The sequence below is a fragment of the Salmo trutta genome, chromosome 13 (assembly GCF_901001165.1).
Source record: "Salmo trutta chromosome 13, fSalTru1.1, whole genome shotgun sequence".
NCBI lineage: Eukaryota > Metazoa > Chordata > Actinopteri > Salmoniformes > Salmonidae > Salmo > Salmo trutta.
The window spans coordinates 75,491,244-75,513,877 of record NC_042969.1 but is presented as its reverse complement, the minus strand read 5'-3'; the positions used below and the strand labels follow the sequence as shown (position 1 = coordinate 75,513,877).

The 22,634-nt window shown below is 46.5% G+C and overlaps 1 protein-coding gene across 1 annotated transcript in view; it reads left to right on the top strand.

The window, feature by feature from the left end:
- Positions 1–22,634, top strand: part of LOC115206534 (calsyntenin-2) — a 426,005-nt gene that overhangs the window by 176,984 nt on the left and 226,387 nt on the right. Inside the window, exon 2 of the mRNA XM_029773639.1 lies at positions 15,722–15,844. Coding sequence (XP_029629499.1) covers positions 15,722–15,844 — 123 coding nt within the window. The remainder of the gene's footprint in view (positions 1–15,721; positions 15,845–22,634) is intronic.

The following is a 22,634-nucleotide window of genomic DNA, read 5'->3' as shown; positions in this document are numbered from 1 at the left end:
TAAAGGGAAGGGGGGGGAGAACAGGGTAAAGGGAAGGGGAGGGGAGAACAGGGTAGAGGGAAGGGGAGGGGAGAACAGGGTTAATGGAAGGGGAGGGGAGAACAGGGTAAGGGAAGGGGGGGGAGAACAGGGTAAAGGGAAGGGGAGGGGAGAACAGGGTTAAGGGAAGGGGGGGAGAACAGGGTTAATGGAAGGGGAGGGGAGAACAGGGTAAAGGGAAGGGGAGGGGAGAACAGGGTTAAGGGAAGGGGGGGAGAACAGGGTTAATGGAAGGGGAGGGGAGAACAGGGTAAATGGAAGGGGAGGGGAGAACAGGTTAAGGGAAGGGGGGAGAACAGGGTTAATGGAAGGGGAGGGGAGAACAGGGTAAAGGGAAGGGGAGGGGAGAACAGGGTTAAGGGAAGGGGGGAGAACAGGGTTAATGGAAGGGGAGGGGAGAACAGGGTTAATGGAAGGGGAGGGGAGAACAGGGTTAAGGGAAGGGGAGGGGAGAACAGGGTTAATGGAAGGGGAGGGGAGAACAGGGTTAAGGGAAGGGGGGAGAACAGGGTTAATGGAAGGGGAGGGGAGAACAGGGTAAAGGGAAGGGGAGGGGAGAACAGGGTAAAGGGAAGGGGAGGGGAGAACAGGGTAAAGGGAAGGGGAGGGGTGAACAGGGTAGAGGGAAGGGGAGGGAGAACAGGGTTAATGGAAGGGGAGGGGAGAACAGGGTTAAGGGAAGGGGGGGAGAACAGGGTTAATGCAAGGGGAGGGGAGAACAGAGTAAAGGGAAGGGGAGGGGAGAACAGGGTTAAGGGAAGGGGGGGGGAGAACAGGGTTAATGGAAGGGGAGGGGAGAACAGGGTTAAGGGAAGGGGGGGGAGAACAGGGTTAATGGAAGGGGAGGGGAGAACAGGGTAAAGGGAAGGGGAGGGGAGAACAGGGTAAAGGGAAGGGGAGGGGAGAACAGGGTAGAGGGAAGGGGAGGGGAGAACAGGGTTAATGGAAGGGGGAGGGGGAGAACAGGGTAGAGGGAAGGGGGGGAGAAACAGGGTTAATGCAAGGGGAGGGGAGAACAGAGTAAAGGGAAGGGGAGAACAGGGTTAAGGGAAGGGGAGGGGAGAACAGGGTTAATGGAAGGGGAGGGGAGAACAGGGTTAATGGAAGGGGAGGGGAGAACAGGGTTAAGGGAAGGGGGGGAGAACAGGGTTAATGCAAGGGGAGGGGAGAACAGAGTAAAGGGAAGGGGAGAACAGGGTTAAGGGAAGGGGAGGGGAGAACAGGGTTAAGGGAAGGGGGAGAAACAGGGTAAAGGGAAGGGGGGGAGGAGAACAGGGTTAAGGGAAGGGGAGGGGAGAACAGGGTAAAGGGAAGGGGAGGGGAGAACAGGGTTAAGGGAAGGGGAGGGGAGAACAGGGTTAATGGAAGGGGAGGGGGGAACAGGGTAAAGGGAAGGGGGGGGAGAACAGGGTAAAGGGAAGGGGGGAGGGGAGAAGGCGAATCAGGGTTCATGGAAGGGGAGGGGAGAACAGGGTAAGGGCAGGGGGTGAGAACCGGGTAAGGGAAGGGGAGGAGAAGCGCACAGGGTTAAGGGCAGGGGGGTGAGACCAGGGTTTAATGGAAGGGGCGGGGCGCCCACAGGGTTTTCCAGGAAGTGGGAGGGGAGCACAGCGGTTTAATAGAAGTGAGGGAGAACAGGTTAAAGAGTAAGGAGAAGGGTGAGAACAGGGTTAATGGAAGGGAGGGCGAGGGAGGCACCCGGGTTAATGGAAGGGGAGGGGAGAACAGGGTTAATGGAAGGGATGGGGAGAACAGGGTTAAGGGCACGCGGAAGGGGAGAACAGGGTTCATGCAGGGGAGGGGAGAACAGGGTTAATGGAAGGGGAGGGGAGACACAGGGTTAATGGACAGGGGAGGTGAGGCGAACAGGGTTAAGGAAGGGGGAGGGGAGAACAGGGTTAAGGGAAGGGGGGAGAACAGGGATAATGGAAGGGGAGGGGAGTACAGGGTAAAGGGAAGGGGAGGGGAGAACAGGGTAAAGGGAAGGGGAGGGGAGAACAGGGGTTAATGGAAGGGGAGGGGAGAACAGGGTAATGGAAGGGGAGGGGAGAACAGGGTTAATGGAAGGGTAGTGGGAGGGGAGAACAGGGTTAAGGGAAGGGGGGGAGAACAGGGTTAATGGAAGGGGAGGGGAGAACAGGGTTAAGGGAAGGGGGGGGGGAGAACAGGGTTAATGGAAGGGGAGGGGGGAGAACAGGGTTAAGGGAAGGGGAGGGGAGAACAGGGTTAATGGAAGGGGAGGGGAGAACAGGGTTAATGGAAGGGGAGGGGAGAACAGGGTAAGGGAAGGGGAGGGGAGAACAGGGTTAAGGGAAAGGAAGGGGAGAACAGGGTTAATGGAAGGGGAGGGGAGAACAGGGTTAAGGGAAGGGGAGGGGAGAACAGGGTTAATGGAAGAGGAGGGGAGAACAGGGTTAATGGAAGGGGAGGGGAGAACAGGGTTAAGGGAAGGGGAGGGGAGAACAGGGTTAATGGAAGGGGAGGGGAGAACAGGGTTAAGGGAAAGGAAGGGGAGAACAGGGTTAATGGAAGGGGAGGGGAGAACAGGGTTAAGGGAAGGGGAGGGGAGAACAGGGTTAATGGAAGGGGAGGGGAGAACAGGGTTAAGGGAAGGGGAGGGGAGAACCGGGTAAAGGGAAGGGGGGAGAACAGGGTAAAGGGAAGGGGAGGGGAGAACAGGGTTAAGGGAAGGGGAGGGGAGAAGAGGGTTAATGGAAGGGGGGAGAACAGGGTTAAGGGAAGGGGAGGGGAGAACAGGGTTAATGGAAGGGGAGGGGAGAACAGGGTTAATGGAAGGGGAGGGGAGAAGAGGGTTAATGGAAGGGGGGAGAACAGGGTTAATGGAAGGGGAGGGGAGAACCGGGTAAAGGGAAGGGGGGAGAACAGGGTAAAGGGAAGGGGAGGGGAGAACAGGGTAAAGGGAAGGGGAGGGGAGAACAGGGTTAATGGAAGGGGAGGGGAGAACAGGGTTAAGATAAAGATAAATAAGTGATTTAATGTTCTCTGCATCATCTCAGGGAGAATATAAATTATATTAATTCACACAGGCCTGTTGATGGACATCTCTGTGTTGCTGGGAGCTTGCGCGGATTACTGTTATTGTAAATACCTGTTGGTGTCCATAGTGGATAACTGTCTCTGATATATGTCTCTGTAGGATAACTCCGTTCACTGGGAAATAATTTAAACATATATTCAGTGCCCTTAAACGATCCCTCAGTAATGATAAGGTGAAATTACATGAGAAAGCTATTATTATGATAATGTACTATCAATTCTAGTATAAATGCAAATTAAATTGGTCCAGTACAGGATGTAACTGAGCTCAAATTGGAGTCTCATAGCAAAGGGTCTGAATACTTAGGTAAATAAGATATTTCTGTTTTTATATTTAATACATTTGCAAACATTTCTAAAAAACTGTTTTTAGTTTGTCATTATGGGGTATTGTGTGTACATTGATGAGGGAAAAAAGCAGTTAATACATTTTAGAATAAGGCTGCAATGTAACAAAATGTGGAAAAAGTCAAGGGGTCTGAAAACTTTCCGAATGCACTGTATGTCAATGTATGACTTTGATAGCGGCTTGGTTGAAATAGGTCTGTGAATGTCTGTCTATTTCGTCCACAGCTCCTCTCTTTTCAATATTACTCTGGCCTATCATAATCACACAGCACTATGGGCCTGCTTCTCCTCCATCCAATGTCTGCTCTCAGACTGCTCCTGAATGGACACATGAAAGCTGATGGCCTAATCACTCTTATTATGTGCAGAGATGCTAGTACTTTGAAAACCCTTCGGAGAACAAACTACCAATGCTTCATGAACACACTGATGTGGAATAGATTCAGGGTATACTGCTAAAGGCTCGATTTTGATGGATGGTCTTTATTACCTTGCTATTTTTTCAGAGAAATTGTTAAAAGCCTATTAACAAATAGAAAGGCAACACAGACCTTGTACTGTTGTGCATCTGTCCAGCATGGAGTGTGTCTCTAGTATTGACCATATGACATACAGTTGAAGTCGGAAGTTTAAATTCACTTAGGTTGGAGTCATTAAAACTTGTTTTTCAACCACTCCACAAATTTCTTGTTAACAAACTATAGTTTTGGCAAATCGGTTAGGACATCTACTTTGTGCATGACACAAGTAATTTTTCCAACAATTGTTTACAGACAGATTATTTCACTTATAATTCACTGTATCATAATTCCAGTGGGTCAGAAGTTTACATACACTAAGTTGACTGTGACTTTAAACAGCTTGGAAAATTCCAGAAAATGATGTCATGGCCTTAGAAGCTTCTGACAGGCTAATTGACATCATTTGAGTCAATTGGAGGTGTACCTGTGGATGTATTTCAAGGCCTACCTTCAAACTCAGTGCCCCTTTGCTTGACATCATGGGACAATCAAAAGAAATCAGCCAAGACCTCAGAAAAAAAATTGTAGACCTCCACAAGTCTGGCTCATCCTTGGGAGCAATTTCCAAACACCTGAAGGTACCACGTTCATCTGTACAAACAATTGTACAAAAGTATAAACACCATGAGACCACGCAGCCGCCATACCGCTCAGGGAGGAGACGCGTTGTGTCTCCTAGAGATGAACCTGCTTTGGTGCGAAAAGTGCAACTCAATCCCAGAACAATAGCAAAGGACCTTGTGAAAATGCTGGAGGAAACAGGTACAAAAGTATCTATATCCACAGTAAAACGAGTCCTATATTGACATTACCTGAAAGGCCGCTCAGCAAGGAAGAAGCCACTGCTCCAAAACCGCCATAAAAAAAAGCCAGACTACGGTTTGCAACGGCACATGGGGACGAAGATCGTACTATTTGAAAAAATGTCCTCTGGTCTGATGAAACAAAAATAGAACTGTTTGGCCATAATGACCATTGTTATGTTTGGAGGAAAAAGGGGGAGGCTTGCAAGCCGAAGAATACCGTCCCAACCGTGAAGCACGGGGGTGGTAGCATCATGTTGTGGGGGTGCTTTGCTGCAGGAGGGACTGCAGGAAGGACAGGAGGGACACAAAATAGATGGCATCACGAGGAAGGAAAATTATGTGGATATATTGAAGCAACATCTCAAGACATCAGTCAGGAAGTTAAAGTTTGGTCGCAAATGGGTCTTCCAAATGAACAATGACCCCAAGCATACTTCCAAAGTTGTGGCAAAATGGCTTTAGGACAACAAAGCCAGGGTATTGGAGTGGCCATCACAAAGCCCTGACCTCAATCCTGTAGAAAATTTGTGGGCAGAACTGAAAAAGCGTGTGCGAGCATGGACGCCTACATACCTGACTCAGTTACACCAGCTCTGTCAGGAGGAATGGGCCAAAATTCACCCAACTTATTGTGGGAAGCCCGTGGAAGGCTACCCAAAATGATTGACCCAAGTTAAACAATTTAAAGGCAATGTTACCAAATACTAATTGAGTGCATGTAAACTTCTGATCCACTGGGAATGTGATGAAAGAAATAAAAGCTGAAATAAATAATTCTCTCTACTATTATTCTGACATTTCACATTCTTAAAATAAAGTGGTGATCTTAACTGACCTAAAACAGGGAATTTTTACTAGGACTAAATGTCAGGGATTATGAAAAACTGAGGTTAAATGTATTTGGCTAAGGTGTATGTAAACTTCTGACTTCAACTGTATGTTTGTGTCTAAAGTAGTTTGTTGTTTCTTTCATTGCTTTGTGGAGAGAATCAGGCTTCTGTGAAGAACATGGTGCTTTTCCATAGCATTTGGCATTTTTGCTCAGAGCATGGGGCTCTTGTTTAGAACACAGTGTCTGTGGATGCTCTTCACATTCACCCCATCAAGTTGCTTTCCTGTTTTTCTCTGTGTGTTGCTTTCTGTGTTGCTCTCTGTGGAGTCTGATGTAAGGCCCTGTGTCTCAGCGGAGAGCTGTATCTAAAGCCTTCTGACAAAGAGCCCGGCTGGTTTTATCAGGTGGAGCATGTTGCCAGAAAGGTCATGGTATTTCAATCTCTGGTCAGGTCTAAAAAAGCAAATAATAAAGCCAGGTTAAATCAAACAAGCAGCGAGAGAGCGGCAAATTCATTTCTGACATGTCCTCAAGATGTAAAAAAAATAAAATAAGAAACTTTCTACCTTCGCTAATCGTGTTTTCCCAAGACAGGCGTGAGTTTTAGCGAGGGGAGAATCGACCTCCCTCCATTCACTAACAAAGGTTATTGCATGGCATTAAAATACTGCTTTAAGTACCCAATGAAGGTGTTTTCTTTTTAAAATTGTGGTGGCAGATGCGACGAGTCTCCCAAGGGCTTTCTCGTCTTAAGGTGTTTTTAAAACACACATCCTATTAGTGGCTGTCTAAAGCCTGCAGACTGGAGAGGTATTAGACGAGACAAACATCTCCACACAGATCAAACAACATTTTCTTTAAACTAACCTTTTTTGGTGTGTCTGTTTTGTCTGCTGAATGAATCAAGACACAATTCCAGCTGTGTACGTCTTGCTGTCCGGTTCACCTTTTTGCCATATTGTATTTTTCATGCATAGTAAAATAATGCACCTTGGCTGTGACTGTGTCACGGTGCCTGGTTACTGATCAGTGGATTAACTGTGTTTAGTTTAGATCCAGGCTGCCATTTTGAAGTGTGGGATTAATCGCTTAGAATTTTGGCATTAGCGAAATAACGCTTAGGATTAGATTACGTTAATTGGCTGCAATGCCTCCCGAGGGGCCACCCTCCGTCTTCCATCCAAGTGATGGCGTATTGCTCGTTCATTTCTCTCTTCCATCCCCATGGTCCCCCTATTTCCCAGTGAACCCAGGACTATGTCTGGAGATGGTAGGACATCTATCTCCCCCCCGTCTCAGGACTCTAATGCCTCTGGATGTCTCCGGCCTGTCAACAAATGGTGGGCATTCCCTTAGGATGAGGATGTGGATGTGAGGAAGGGGATGGGTGTGGTGATGGAATCAACATTGGTGTTCTTATAAGGGGAAACCTTTCAATCAGAGGCTGGGGTGGGCATGACAACACCTGGGGGCTGCACCATGAAGGCACAGCCACAATTACAGGAGCGATGTTGCTCTAGTGCCCTCATCACTCCTGCTGGGGAGAAACCATTAGTCCTACACCCCCCCCCCCCCACACACACACACAGACACACAGACAGACAGACAGACAGACAGACAGACAGACCGACCAGGGAAGGTTTGTGGTGTCATTAACTGGGTTGACCAGAGAAGCATTTGATGCCGAACGGAAATAAATAAACTGAGGAATGATCTCAGAAGTCCTTTGGATTGATGTTCCACAGTAGTAGGTAATAGTAGTCTGTATTTAGCTGACCCCAGACCAGTTGGGTCAACCTGTATTTGACCTTTCATCAGCTATGGTGAACCTGGCTGAACCATTCAAGCTCTTCTGGCCAGGATTTAAATGGTCAATAAGTCGCCAAAGCTTCAAGAGGACTGGACTCTTGAACATGGAGGTGGTAGATCAGCCTAATTCTAAACTAAGCCACGTTTTCATTATCCTGTCAGCATTTGTGCTTGAATAACACAATGCATTATATATTACACAACCGTCTCCACAACAGCGATATCAGTTGTTATTCTGGCACCACCCAGCCAGGTCTCTGACCTCCTCCCTATAGTCTGTCTCATCGTTGTCGGTGATCAGGCCAACCACTGTTATGTCGTCAGAAAACTTGATGATGGTGTTGGAGTCGTGCTTGGCCACGCAGTCGTGGGTGAACAGGAAGCACAGGAGGGTTCTAAGGACGCACACCTGAGGGGCCCTGTGTTGAGGATCAACATGGCAGATCTGTTGTTGCCTACCCTTACCACCTGGGAGCGGCCCGTCAGGAAGTCCAGGATCCAGTTGCAGAGTGTTTAGTCCCATAGTGCTAGCTTAGTGATGAGCTTTGATGCCACTAAAGTGTTAAATGCTGAGCTGTAGTCAATGAACAGCATTCTCACGTAGGTTTTCCTTTAGTGGGAAATGGCAGTGTGGAGGGCGATTGAGATTCCGTCATCTGTCGATCTGTTGGGGCGGTATGCGATTTGGAGTGGGTCTAGGGTTTCCAGAATGATGGTGTTGATGTGAGCCATGACCAGCCTTTCAAAGCACTTCATGTCTACCGATGTGAGTACTACGGGGCGGTAGTCATTTAGGCAGGTTACGTTCGCTTTCTTGGGTACAGGAACTATGGTGGTCTGCTGGAAACATGTAGGTATTACAGACTCGGTCAGGGAGAGGTTGAAAATGTCAGTGAAGACACTCGCCAGTTGGTCCACGCATGGTCTAAGTAGACGTCCTGCTAATCTGTCTGGCCCTGCTGCCTTGTGAATGTTGACCTGTTTAAAGGTCTTACTCACATTGGCTATGGAGAGCGTGATCACACAGACGTCTGGAAAAGCTGGTGCTCTCATGCCTGCTTCAGTGTTTCCTTGCCTCAAAGCGAGCATAAAGGGCATTTAGCTCATCTGGTAGGCTTGTCTCCCTGGGCAACTTGTGTCTGGGTTTACCTTTGTAGTCCATAATAGTTTGCAAGCCCTGCCACATCCAACGAGAGCCAGAGCCGGGGCAGTAGGATTCAATCTTAGTCATGTTTTGAAGCTTTGCCTGTTGGATGGTTCGTCTGAAAGCATAGCGGGATTTCTTATACGCATCCGGATTAGTGTCCCGCTCCTTGAAAGCGGCAGCTCTAGCCTTTAGCCCGGTGCAGATGATGCCTGTAATCCAATGCTTCTATTTAGGATATGTACGTACGGTCACCGTGGGGACAACGTTGTCAATGCATTTATTGATGAAGCCATACTCCTCAATGCCAATGGATGAATCCCGGAACATATTAGTCAGTGTTAGCCACTGCTAGCAGCCTTTACCTCTAGCTCAGACACCACCAGCTTTAGCCTGGATAATACCCGCCAGTCTGCATAGCGCGATAGCAACCCTGAGCATATTGGACTGCTTTTCTCCACTACATCACCAGATTCCAGCCGTAAACTCTGGACCATTACTCCAGAGTGGCCCAGCCCCGAAGCTAGCCTTGAGACAGGCCCATCTCCCGGCCTGCTCAGTGGACCCTATGATCACTCGGCTACACAGCTGATGCCTCCCGGACTTTCAATAGCACGACTAGAAGCCACTACATCACCGGATTCCTGCCATAAGCTCTGGACCTTTGCATCGGATCATCACAGCTAGTTAGCTGCTACCGAGTGGCTATAGTGGCTAACGCCCTTATAGTGGCTAACGCCCTTGTCCCGAAGCTAGCACCAGTTAGCCTTGCGCCAGGCGCATCTCCCGGCTAGCAAACTAAATTACTTCAGCTACAATACCTCTTTTGCTAACTGGCCTGGACCCTTTGTCGACACAGACCCCCGCCGATCCATCACGACTGGTCTGCCGACTTAATTATTTCCTATGTGCCCTCAACTGGCCTTTGTCGGACGTCGGTGAAGACGCTTCTGCTAGCCCCAGCCTGCTAACTTTAGGAACGCCGTGTCCCCTGCTTGCTAGCGTAGTAACAACTACCTAACGGCTTCCCTGTTTCATCTATTACTGTTTACTGGACCCTATGATCACCTGGCTACAAAGCTGATGCCTGCTGGACTGATGCCTGCTGGACAGTACTCCATTTTTGTTTATTTTGTTTTGTTTATCTGTCGGCCCCAGCCTCGAACTCAGGCCCTGTGTGTAGTTAACTTACCCTTTCTGCCCATTCACCGCCATTTTACCTGTTGTTGTTGTCTTAGCTGATTAGCTGTTGTTAACTTACCCATTGTTGTCTTCGCTAGCTCTCCCAATCAACACCTGTGATTGCTTAATGCCCCGCTTTATGTCTCTCTCTAATGTCAATATGCCTTGTGTACTGTTGTTTAGCGTAGTTATCATTGTTTTATTTTACTGCAGAGACCCTAGCCCCACTCAACATGCCTCAGATAACTCTTTTGTCTCGCCTCCCACACATGCGGTGACCTCACCTAGCATAACTAGTGCCTCCAGAGATGCAACCTCTCTTATCGTCACTCAATGCCTAGATTTACCTCCACTGTACCCACACCCTACCATACCCGTCTGTACACTATGCCCTGAATCTATTCTACCATGCCCAGAAATCTGCTCCTTTTATTCTCTGTCCCCAACGCACTAGACGACCAGTTTTGATAGCCTTTAGCCGTACCCTCATCCTACTCCTCCTCTGTTCCTCGGGTGATGTAGAGGTTAACCCAGGCCCTGTTTGTCCCCAGGTGCTCTCATTTGTTGACTTCTGTAACCTTGGTTTCATGCATATTAACGTCAGAAGCCTCCTACCTAAGTTTGTTTTACTCACTGCTTTAGCACTCTTCACCATCCCTGATGTCCTTGCCATGTCTAAATCCTGGTTTAGGAAGGCCACCAAAAATTCTGAGATTTCCATCCCCAACTACAACATTTTCTGTCAAGATGGAACTGCCAAAAGGGGAGGGGTTGCAATCTACTGCAGAGATAGCCTGCAAAGTTCTGTCATACTTTCCAGGTCTATGCCCAAACAGTTCGAGCTAATCTCTCCAGAAATGAGTCTCACACTGTTGGCACCTGTTATAGACCCCCCTCAGCTCCCAGCTGTGCCCTGGACACCATATGTGAATTGATTGCCCCCCATATATCTTCAGAGTTTGTTCTGTTAGGCGACCAAACTGGGATGTGCTTAACACCCCGGCTGTCCTAGAATCTAAGCTAGATGCCCTCAATCTCACACAAATTATCAAGGAACCCACCAGGTACAACCCTAAATCTGTAAACATGAGCACCCTCATAGATATTATCCTGACCAACTTGCCCTCAAAATACACCTGTGCGTTTTTCAATTACGATCTCAGCGATCAGTGCCTCATTGACTGCATCCGTAATGGGTCCGCGGTCAAACGACAACCCTCATCATTGTCAAATGCTCCCTAAAACACTTCTGCGAGCAGACCTTTCTAATCAACCTGGCCCGGGTATCCTGGAAGGATATTGACCTCATCCCGTCAGTAAAATATGCCTGGTTGTTCTTTAAAAGTAATTTCCTCACCATCTTAAATAAGCATGCCCCTTTCAAAAAATGTAGAACTAAGAACAGATATAGCCCTTGGTTCACTCCAGACCTGACTGGCACAAAAACATCCTGTGGCGTATTGCACTAGCATCGAATAGTCCCCGCAATGTGCAACTTTTCAGGGAAGTCAAGAACCAATACACACAGTCAGTTAGGAAAGCAAAGGCTAGCTTTTTCAAACAGAAATTTGCATCCTGTAGCTCTAACTCCAAAAAGTTAGAGCTACAGGATGCAAAGGGGGAGGGGTTGCACCTCCTTCCCGCTGCCCACTGCATTGAGGCTAGAAAACACTGTCACCACCAATAAAGCCACGATAATCGAGAATTTCAAGAAGCATTTCTCTACGGCTGGCCATGCTTTCCTTTTGGCTACCCCAACCCCGGCCAACAGCTCCTCACCCCCCACAGCTACTTGCCCAAGCTTCCGCAGCTTCACCTTCACCCAAATCCAGATAGCTGATGTTCTGAAAGAGTTAAAAAACCTGTACCTGTACAAATCAGCTGGGCTAGACAATCTGCACCCTCTCTTTATAAAATGATCCGCCGCCATTGTTGCAACCCCTATTACTAGTCTGGTCAACCTCTCTTTCATATTGTCAGAGATTCCTAAAGATTGGAAAGCTGCCGTGGTCATCCCCCTCTTCAAAGAGGGTGACACTCTAGACCCAAACTGTTACAGACCTATATCCATCCTGCCCTGCCTTTCTAAAGTCTTCGAAAGTCAAGTTAACAAACAGATCACTGACCATTTTCAATCCCACAATACCTTCTCCGCTGTGCAATCCGGTTTCCGAGCTGGTCACAAGTGCACCTCAGCCATGCTCAAGGTACTAAACAATATCATAACCGCCATCGATAAAAGACAGTACTGTGCAGCTGACAGACCTGGCCAAGGCTTTCACCTCTATCAATCACCGTATTCTTATCGGCAGACTCAACATCCTTGGTTTCTCAAATGACTGCCTCGCCTGGTTCACCAACTACTTCTCAGATAGAGTTCAGTGTGTCAAATCGGAGGGCCTGTTGTCCGGACCTTTGGCAGTCTCTATGGGGTACCGCAGGATTCAATTCTCGGGTCGACTCTTTTCTTTGTATATATCAATGATGTCGCTCTTGCTGCTGGTGATTCCTTGATCCAGCTCTACGCAGACGACAACATTCTGTATACATCTGGCCCTTCTTTGGACACTGTGTTAACAAACCTCCAAAAGAGCTTCAATGCCATACAACACTCCTTCCGTGGCCTCCAACTGCTCTTAAACGCTAGTAAAACTAAATGCATGCTCTTCAACCGATCGCTGTCCACACCCGCCCGCCCGACTAGCATCACTACTCTGGACGGTTCTGACTTAGAATATGTGGACAACTACAAATACCTAGGTGTCTGGTTAGACTGTAAACTCTCCTTCCAGACTTACATTAAACATCTCCAATCCAAAATTAAATCTAGAATCTACTTCCTATTTCGCAAAAAAACCTCCTTCACTCATGCTGCCAAACATACCCTCGTAAAACTGACTATCCTACCGATCCTCGACTTCGGCGATGTCATTTACAAAATAGCCTCTACTCAGCAAACTGGATGCAGTCTATTACAGTGCCATCCGTTTTGTCACCAAAGCCCCATATACCACCGACCACTGCAACCTGTATGCTCTTGTCGGTTGGCCCTCGCTACATATTCGTCGCCAGACCCACTGGCTCCAGGTCATCTATAAGTCTTTGCTAGGTAAAGCTCTGCCTTATCTCTGCTCACTGGTCACAAAAACAACACCCACCCGTAGCACGCGCTCCAGCAGGTGTATGTCCCTGGTCATCCCCAAAGCCAACACCTCCTTTGGCCGCCTTTCCTTCCAGTTCTCTGCTGCCAATGACTAGAGCAAATTGCAAAAATCGCTGAAGCTGGAGACTTAGATCTCCCTCACTAACTTTAAGCATCTGCTATCTGAGCAGCTTACCGATCGCTGCAGCTGTACACAGCCCATCTGGAAATAGCCCATCCAACTACCTACCTCATCCCAATGTTGTTTTTATTTACTTTATTTGCTCTTTTGCACACCAATATATATACTTGCAAATCATCATCTGCACATCTATCACTCCAGTGTTAATTTGCTAAATTGTACTTACTTTGCTACTATTGGCCTACTTATTGCCTTACCTCCTTACTCCATTTGCACACACTGTATATAGATTGTTCTATTGTGTTATTGACTGTATTGACTTTTGTTTATCCCATGTGTAACTCTGTGTTGTTGTGTTGTTGTTTTTTGTCGCACTGCTTTGCTTTATCTTGGCCAGGTCGCAGTTGTAAATGAGAACTTGTTCTCAACTTGCCTACCTGCTTAAATAAAGGTGAAATACATTTTTTTTTAAATTCCAGTCTGTGCTAGCAAAACAGTCCTGTAGTGTAGAATCTGCGTCATCTGACCACTTCCGTATTGAGCGAGTCACTGGTACTACCTGTTTAGTTTTTGCTTGTAAACAGGAATCAGGAGGATAGAATTATGCTCAGATTTTCCAAATGGATGGTGAGGGAGAGCTTTGTATGCATCTCTGTGTGTGGAGTAAAGGTGGTCTAGAGTTTTTTTCCCTCTGGTTGCACTTGTGCAACCAGTAATTTGCCTGCGTTAAAGTCTCTGCCACTAGGAGTGCCGCTTCTGGATGATCATTTTCTTGTTTGCTTATGGCCTTATTCAGCTCGTTGAGTGCGGTCTTAGTTGGTAGAAATTAGATAATTTGCCTGCGTTAAAGTCTCTGCCACTAGGAGTGCCACTTCTGGATGATACTTTTCTTGTTTGCTTATGGCCTTATTCAGCTCGTTGAGTGAGGTCTTAGTGCCATCATCGGTTTGTGGTGGTAAATAGACAGCTACGAAAAATAGAGATGAAATCTGTCTTGGTAGACAGTGTGATCTACAGCTTATTGTAAGGTAGTCTACCTCAGGCAAGCAATACCTCGAGACTTCATTAATATTAGAGATCATGCACCAGCTGTTATTGATGTGGTGTTGATGTGATGGTGGTGTTGTTGGTGGTGTTGGTGAGGGTGTTGTTGGCATGGTGTTGGTATTGGCGTGGTGTTGGGGTGGTGTTGGTGTGGTGGTGGTGTTGGCGTGGTGGTCGTGTTGAAGTGGTGGTGTTGACGTGATGGTTGTGTTGGTGGTGGTGTTGGTGAGGGTGTTGGAATGGTGTTGGTATTGGCATGGTGTTGTGGTGGTGTTGGTGTGGTGGTTGTGTTGAAGTGGTGGTGTTGACGTGATGGTGGTATTGGTGGTGGTATTGGCGTGATGGTGGTGTTGGACTGGCGGTGTTTTGGTGGTGTTGGAGTGGAGGTGGTGTTGGCATACTTCAGTGTCCTAGTAGGCCTACTGCCTAATTTGAATCTCAAATCGTCAAAAAGACATGTAGCCTGAAAATATTTTTAGTCTGAGACCACACAATCAAAATCTGTACCTTCCTTTCTGATGTTTTGATTCTATGTTGTGATTCATGTAATAGGATCTATAGATTCTGGTGCTTAGTAGTACACTTATGTTTGATTGTGTTTATATACTTACAGTGCCTTAAATCTTAGACAAAGTGATTCCTACACCCATGAAGAGAGGTGCTGTAATGTAGCACTAGAGACAGCTTTACAAATTGTTTGGTGTACAGACTTTTTTCTCCTTCTCTTTCACTGAATGTCGGAAAATGAGTATGCATGACCATGTACGCATGGGAAAGTGATACAAATGATGTATTTAGGCCATTTCTCTTGGATGTGTATCACATAAAACGCCCTAGTTTTGTGTTGCTAACAACCTACAATTTCCTCGTATAGGAATTCACAGGATGTGATTTGGGCATTGTTGTTCCCTCCTGAGTCAGCGAAAGCTGTGATTAAGTGAAGGAGTTGAGGAGGAAATGGGCTGTTGTTGCCGTTGTTACAACCCTTACCTTTGATTGAGAGATGGTATATAAAACGGTGAGCTAGCTAGCTAACTCCTGCTTCACGGCCCTCAGGGGCTTTAATCAATTATGCCGTGCTAATCGTCCCAGTGCTCATGAACTTTGTTTTGGCTGGGCCCAGGAAGTAGTGCTCTGCTGGCAGCTCAATAGTGATCATTGATCAAGCCTGGCGGAGCGCTTTGAGACATGCAGGGAACATTTGAGAGAGGAAGGAGAGGGGGAGAAAAGAAGTAGGGGAGATTAGTGAAATGAGAATGTTTCTCAGAAAAAAAGGAAGAATAGAGATCCTCTGCCAGGAAAAGCAGTGTGTGTGTGTGTGTGTGTGTGTGTGTGTGTGTGTGTGTGTGTGTGTGTGTGTGTGTGTGTGTGTGTGTGTGTGTGCGTGCGTGCGTGCGTGCGTGCGTGCGTGCGTGCGTGCGTGCGTGCGTGTGTGCGTGCGTGTGTGTGTGTGTGCGTGTGGCTGTTTTTCCAAGTGGGAGTTGCAGTGTGGGGAGGAAATAAAATCTGTTGTATTAATTTTGCACAAAGCCATTCTCAGTTCACCCAGTAATTACATGCAGACTGAAAATGTATAAACTTCTGTGAACGCCTGACTGACATTATCTTTCTCTCTTTCTCCATCCCTCCTTAAAACCCTCCTTTCTCTCTCGTAGTGAACAAACACAAGCCGTGGATTGAGACGTCATACCATGGGGTAATCACAGAGAACATGGACATCGTCCAACTGGACCCTCCCCTGGTGGCCCTTGATAAAGACGCCCCTGTCCCCTACGCAGGTATGGCATGCCCCACCACTGTCTGATGGTAGAATGGAGAAGGAAGTACCAAGTTGTGATGAATGGGTTAACATCATTCAATCAGAGGATGATTTACCCGTTCTTCATTTTTGTGGTTGACCTTGGTTCTTGGGAGCTCTTGTAAAACATTAGCATAAAATGCATTAAGCCGTAATGTGATATTCTCACTTCTGCTTTCCAAGAAAAGAAAACGTCTGCTTTCTAATTTAAAACCACTAGCTTTAAACTAGTACTACCAAACATGTTCCTATAAAAGCTATTCACACCCTTATGTCCTTTAATAACCATGTAGAAAACCAATACTAATACTGCTCTTAGTAGTGCAAATGCAATTATATTGAATCAAAGTGATGGGATTGTACCCCAAATAACCCTCATGCTGGATAAGGTTATCGCACAGAAAAAGACTGTTTACACTCATCCTCCTTGGTGACCATCCCAACTCCCCCATTGGGTTGCCAATTCCTGGAGGTTGCCAGTGCCAGTGGGTTGTCAGTAGCTACAGGCTAACTGGCCAGCCTGGCACCAGTGCCTGCTGCCAGGCCTCTTGATGTGGCCAAGTCCTCAGTGTGGGGTTGGCGCAAGGGCTGGTACCCACTCTCTGAGCCCCTCAGACTGGGTTGGAGCAGCTCTGATATAGGCTGTCTGGATATGTTTGTCAGATTTTTCCTTCCAGCATCTAGAAAAGGTGTAGTGCTTTGATGAGTTTCCTTTTAATGACCACCCTACATGGAGAGAGAGAGATACAGAGGAATGGAGAGAGAGATACAGAGGAATGGAGAGAGAGATACAGAGGAATGGAGAGAGAGAGAGAGAGAGAGAGAGAGCGAGAGAGAGAGAGAGAGAGAGAGAGGAATAGAGCGAGAGAGAGATGGAGAGAGAGAGAGGAATAGAGAGAGAGAGAGAGAGAGAGTGAGAGATGAGACAGCAAGGAAGGAATTGGCTGATCGGTGGTTGACACACACTTTATATATCTCTTTTCTGCTCTGTCTTTTTTCTCTCCCTCTCGCTCTCTCTCTCTCTCTCAGTCTCTCTCCCTCTCTCTCTGAACTGTGGTCAGGAGTATCTCCTAGAGACACAGTCGGGGGGCTGACAGTCAGTCAGTAATTAACTGAAAGGATTTTTTTGTGTGGGGGCTTTGCCTCGGTACTATTCACACCTCATTAATTACAATGCTTTGACTTAATACCTCTCTCCCCCTCTCTCTGACTGACACAATGTCAGACAACACACACAGCCCCATAACCGATCATTCTGCCACAACCCACTGGCCCATTACAGATCATTCTGCCACAACTCACTGGCCCATAACAGATCATTCTGCCACAACTCACTGGCCCATTACAGATCATTCTGCCACAACTGACTGGCCCATAACAGATCATTCTGCCATGACTCACTGGCCCATAACAGATCATTCTGCCACAACTCCATCTAAGCTCTCACTGAGAGTGACATCAGAGTGAAACCCTTTTGTAGTTCTCACCTCAACAGAGCTGTAACTCATTGACTGAGAGGAGCTAGACTTGAGGGACAAGGGACAATTTGTCAGTGAGACGTCTTCCAGTATTTACTGTTTAAATGTGTCTACACCTGACAAACACAGACATCTGATGACAACTAGGACAAGAAAACAGGCACTGTGAATAACAGTATTCCTTTTACCATTCATCAGTCAAATTAAATCAAATATATTTATAAAGCCCTTTTTACATCAGCCGATGTCACAAAGTTCTGGACAGAAACCCAGCCTAAAACCTCAAACAGCAAGCAATGCAGATGTAGAAGTACGTTGGCTAGGAAAAACTCCCTAGAAAGGCAGGAATCTAGGAAGAAACCTAGAGAGGAACCAGGCTCTGAGGGGTGGCCAGCCCTTATCTGGCTGTGTGGGGTGGAGATTATAACAGAACATGGCCAAGATGTTCAAACATTCATAGATGATCAGCAGGCTCAGATAATAATAATCACATTGGTTGTAGAGGGTGCAACAGGTCAGCACCTCAGGAGTAAATGTCATTTGGCTTTTCATAGCCGATCATTCAGAGTTAGAGACAGCAGGTGCGGTAGAGAGAGAGTCCAAAACAGCAGGTCCGGGACAAGGTAGCACGTCCAGTGAACAGGTCACGGTTCCATAGCCGCAGGTAGAACAGTTGAAACTGGAGCAGCAGCATGACCAGGTGGACTGGGGACAGCAAGGAGTCATCAGGCCAGGTAGTCCTGAGGCATGGCCCTAGGGCTCAGGTCCTCCGAGAGAAGAGAGAGAGAAAGAGAGAGAAAGAGAGAGAGAATTAGAGAAAGCATACTTAAATTCACACAGGACACCGGATAAGACAAGAAATACTCTAAATATAACAGACTGACCCTAGCCTCCCGACACATAAACTACTGCAGCATAAATACTGGAGGCTGAGACAGGAGGGGTCGGGAGACACTGTGGCCCTGTCCGACGGACAGGGCCAAACAGGTAGAATATAACCCCGTCCACTTTGCCAAAGCACAGCCCCCACACCACCAGAGGGATATCTTCAACAACCAACCTTCTACCCTGAGACAAGGCCGAGTATAGCCCTCAAAGACCTCCCCACGGCACGAACCCGAGGGGGGCGCCAACCCAGACAGGAAGGCCACGTCAGTGACTCAACCCACTCAAGTGACGCACCCCTCCTAGGGATGGCATGGATGAGCACCAGTAAGCCAGTGACTCAGCCCCCGTCATAGGGTTAGAGGCAGAGAATCCCGGGGGAGAGAGGGGAACTGGCCAAGCAGAGACAGCAAGGGCGGTTCATCGTTCCGGTGCCTGTCCATTCACCTTCACACCCCTGGCCAGACTACATTCAATCATAGGACCTACTGAAGATATGAGTCTTCAATAACGACTTAAAGGTTGAGACCAAGTCTGCGTCTCTCACATGGATAGGCAGACCATTCCATAAAAATAGAGCTCTATAGGAGGAAGCCCTGCCTCCAGCTGTTTGCTTAGAAATTCTAGGGACAGTAAGGAGGCCTGCGTCTTGTAAACGTAGCGTACGTGTAGGTGTGTAGGTGTGTACGGCAGGACCAAATCGGAAAGATAGGTATTAGCAAGCCCATGTAATGCATTGTAGGTTAGCAGTAAAACCTTGAAATCAGCCCTAGCCTTAACAGGAAGCCAGTGTAGAGAGGCTAGCACTGGAGTAATATGATCAAATTTTGGGGTTCTAGTCAAGATTCTAGCAGCTGTGTTTAGCACTAACTGAAGTTTATTTAGTGCTTTATCCGGCTAGCCGGAAAGTAGAGCATTGCAGTAGTCTAAGCTTGAAGTGACAAAAGCATGGATACATTTTTCTGCATCATTTCTGGACAGAAAGTTTCTGATTTTTGCAATGTTACGAAGATGGAAAAAAGCTGTCTTTGAAATATTCTTGAAATGTTCGTCAAAAGAGAGATCAGGGTCCAGAGTAACGCAGAGGTCCTTCACAGTTTTATTTGAGATGACTGTACAACCATCAAGATTAATTTTTGTTTTTCTAAATCTTAAAATGATTAAATACTCAAATATTATTAGGCATATGCCAAATGGAAATGCTTTGTAACGTATACACAGGGAGTCAGGAAGCAGGTGCAGAAGGTGAGTTTAATAATAATGAACATGACGATAATGCGTAACCAAAACCAATACTGCATGATGACTGAGGCTTACTGAGGGCTATATAAAGGGAAAGTAATCAAGGTGGTGATGAAGTCCAGGTGTACTTAACGATGGGGAGCAGGTGTGAACAATGATGGTTGCCAGGTGTGCGCAATGTGTGTTGCCAGGGGGGGGGGGGCACAATGTGGGTTACCAGGACTGGTGGTTAGTAGACTGGCAACGTCGAGCACCGGAGGGAGGGAGCAGGAGTAGGCGTGACATGCTTGGATATCATATCCAACAATTCCAAATACTAAACTTCACATGGACTTTTTAAGTGGCTACATTGACTTTTAAGCTGCAGTGGATAATATGTCAATCAGCTCCCAGCAACTGGAGTGTCCATTTTACTACTATTCCATAGAGGCTTTTTGTGTGGCTGCTACTTTACAACAGAGAGTAGGTCATTAAGTACTGGGTGAGCCGGGGTTAATGGCTAGTCTTTACAGAGAGCTGCATTACAGCCACAGGCTACAGTCTCTTCTTACATACTAATGTGGCTGAATGGGTAGGGATGCAGCACGGAGACAAGCACATACGCACACACGAAGACACACACAAAACACATACGCACTCTCTCTGAATGTTCAATTGTGAAATCAGTCAATCTTCCTATCATCTGGTGTTCTACTAGCCTCAGGTCTTCACAAACAACAAACCGCCCACCACACCTTCCCACCAGTAGTAATTTGATACGCTGAATCAATATAAGGGCAATGCTGAAAGGTTTGCAACACTCCTGTGCACCATACACACCCTATGCATAAACACAATGGCATTTCCCATCATTTGAGTGATCTGTTTCATCATGTCTAGTGCTGCTGTGTCTATTAATCAGTACTGGTTACATTTCACTGCTTCCTCTCTGTGTTTATTTTTTCTAAACCTACCACCCCTCCCCTAGTTGGAGTAAACAACACTTAGGCTTCTACTTCCAGCTTATACATACTATATACATTTTACATTATTAACTGGGTGGTTTGAGCCCTGCATGCTGATTGGCTGACAGCAGTGGTATATCAGACTGTATACCACGGGTATGAAAAAACATGTATTTTTACTGTTCTAATTACGTTGGTAACCAGTTTATAATAGCAATAAGGCACCTCAGGCGTTTGTGGTATATGGCCAATATACCACAGCTAAGGACTGTGTCCAGGCACTCTGCGTTGCGTCGTGCTAAGAACAGCCCTTAGCCGTGGTATAGTGGCCATATACCACTCCTCCTCGGGCCTTATTGCTTACATAGTTATATTTTGTTTGTTTTCAGTCGCACCATTTTCCTACCCTCAACCCTCCCATCTCTCTCTGAAGACCATCCAGTTCTATTTGCCATATATTTTTCAACTGTGTTGTTTCACAAAAGTCCCGAACCTATATACCTTTTACGGACACAGTATATTTTACATTAGTTATCTTGTTATTTTTAGTTCCACTTTATGTCTATAATTAGTTAGCTTCTTCCTACATTATGATGAGTCTGTGATTTTTCTGTGGAATGAGTTTCTCTTAGGGATAGTTGATGATCATTTCAGTATACCTATAGGGACCGTAACTGCAGGTGCAGATGTTCACTTATACACAGTGCCTTCGAAAAGTATTTAGACCCTTTGACTTATTCAACATTTTAAGTTACAGCCTTATTCTAAAATTGATTAAATAGTTAGTTTTTTCCACTCATCTACACACAATACCCCATAATGACTAAGCAAAAACAGGTTATTACATTTTTTTGCTAATTTATAAAAAGATTAAACTGAAATATCACATTTACATAAGTATACAGGCTTTTCTTCAGTACTTTGTTGAAGCACCTTTGGCAGTGATTACAGCATCAAGTCTTATTGGGTATGACGCTACAAGCTTTGCACACATGTATTTGGGGAGTGTGTCCCATTCGTCTCTGCTGATCCTCTCAAGCTCTGTCAGGTTGGATGGGGGTTATTACTGCACAGCTATTTTCAGGTCTCTCCAGAGATGTTCAATCTGGTTCATGTCCGGGCTCTGGCCACTCCTGCGTTGACTTGGCTGTGTGCTTATGGTTGTTGTCTTGTTGGAAGGTGAACCTTCACCCCAGTCTGAGGTTCTGAGCGCTCTGGAGCAGGTTTTCATCAAGGATCTCTCTGTAATATGTTCCGTTCAGATTTGCCTTGATCCTGACTAGTCTCCCAGTCCCTGCAGCTAAAAACATCCCCACATTATGATGCTGTCACCACCATGCTTCACCGTAGGGATGGTGCCAGGTTTCTTCCAGATGTGACACTTGGCATTCAGGCCAAATAGTTCAATCTTGGTTTCATCAGACCAGAGAATCTTGTTTCTCATGGTCTGAGAGTCTTTAGGTGCCTTTTGGCAAAATCCAAGCGGACTGTCAGGTGCCTTTTACTGAGGATTGGCTTCTGTCTGGAAAATCTACTATAAAGGACTGATTGGGGGAGTGCTACAGAGACAGTTGTCCTTCTTGAAGTTCTCCCATCTCTAAAGCTCTGTCAGTGACCATCACGTTATTGGTGACTTCCCTGACCAAAACCCTTCTCCCCCAATTGCTCAGTTTGGCCAGGCGGCCAGCTCAAGGATGAGTTTTGGTGGTTCCAAACACCTTCCATTTCAGAATGATGGAGGCCACTGTGTTCTTGGGGACCTTCAAGGCTGCAGAAATGTTTTGGTACCCTTCCCCAGATCTGTGCCTCTACGCAATCCTGTCTCGGAGCTCTACAGTCAATTCCTTCAACCTCATGGCTTGTTTTTTTGCGCTGACATGCACTGTCAACTGTGGGATCTTTTTTAGACGGGTGTGTGCCTTTCCATATCATGCCCAATCAATTGAATTTGCCACAGGTGGATTCCAATCAAGTTGTATAAACATCTTAGGATGGTCAATGGAAACAGGATGCATCTGAGCTAATTTTGAGTCTCATAGTAAAGGGTCTGAAAACTTATGTAAAGAAGGTATTTATGTTTTAAAATTGTAATACATTTGCAAACATTTCTAAAAACCTGTTTTCACTTTGTCATTATGCGGTATTGTGTGCAGATTGATGAGGATTTGTATTTATTTTATAAATTTTTGAATAAGGCTGTAACGTAAAAATGGTGTATTAA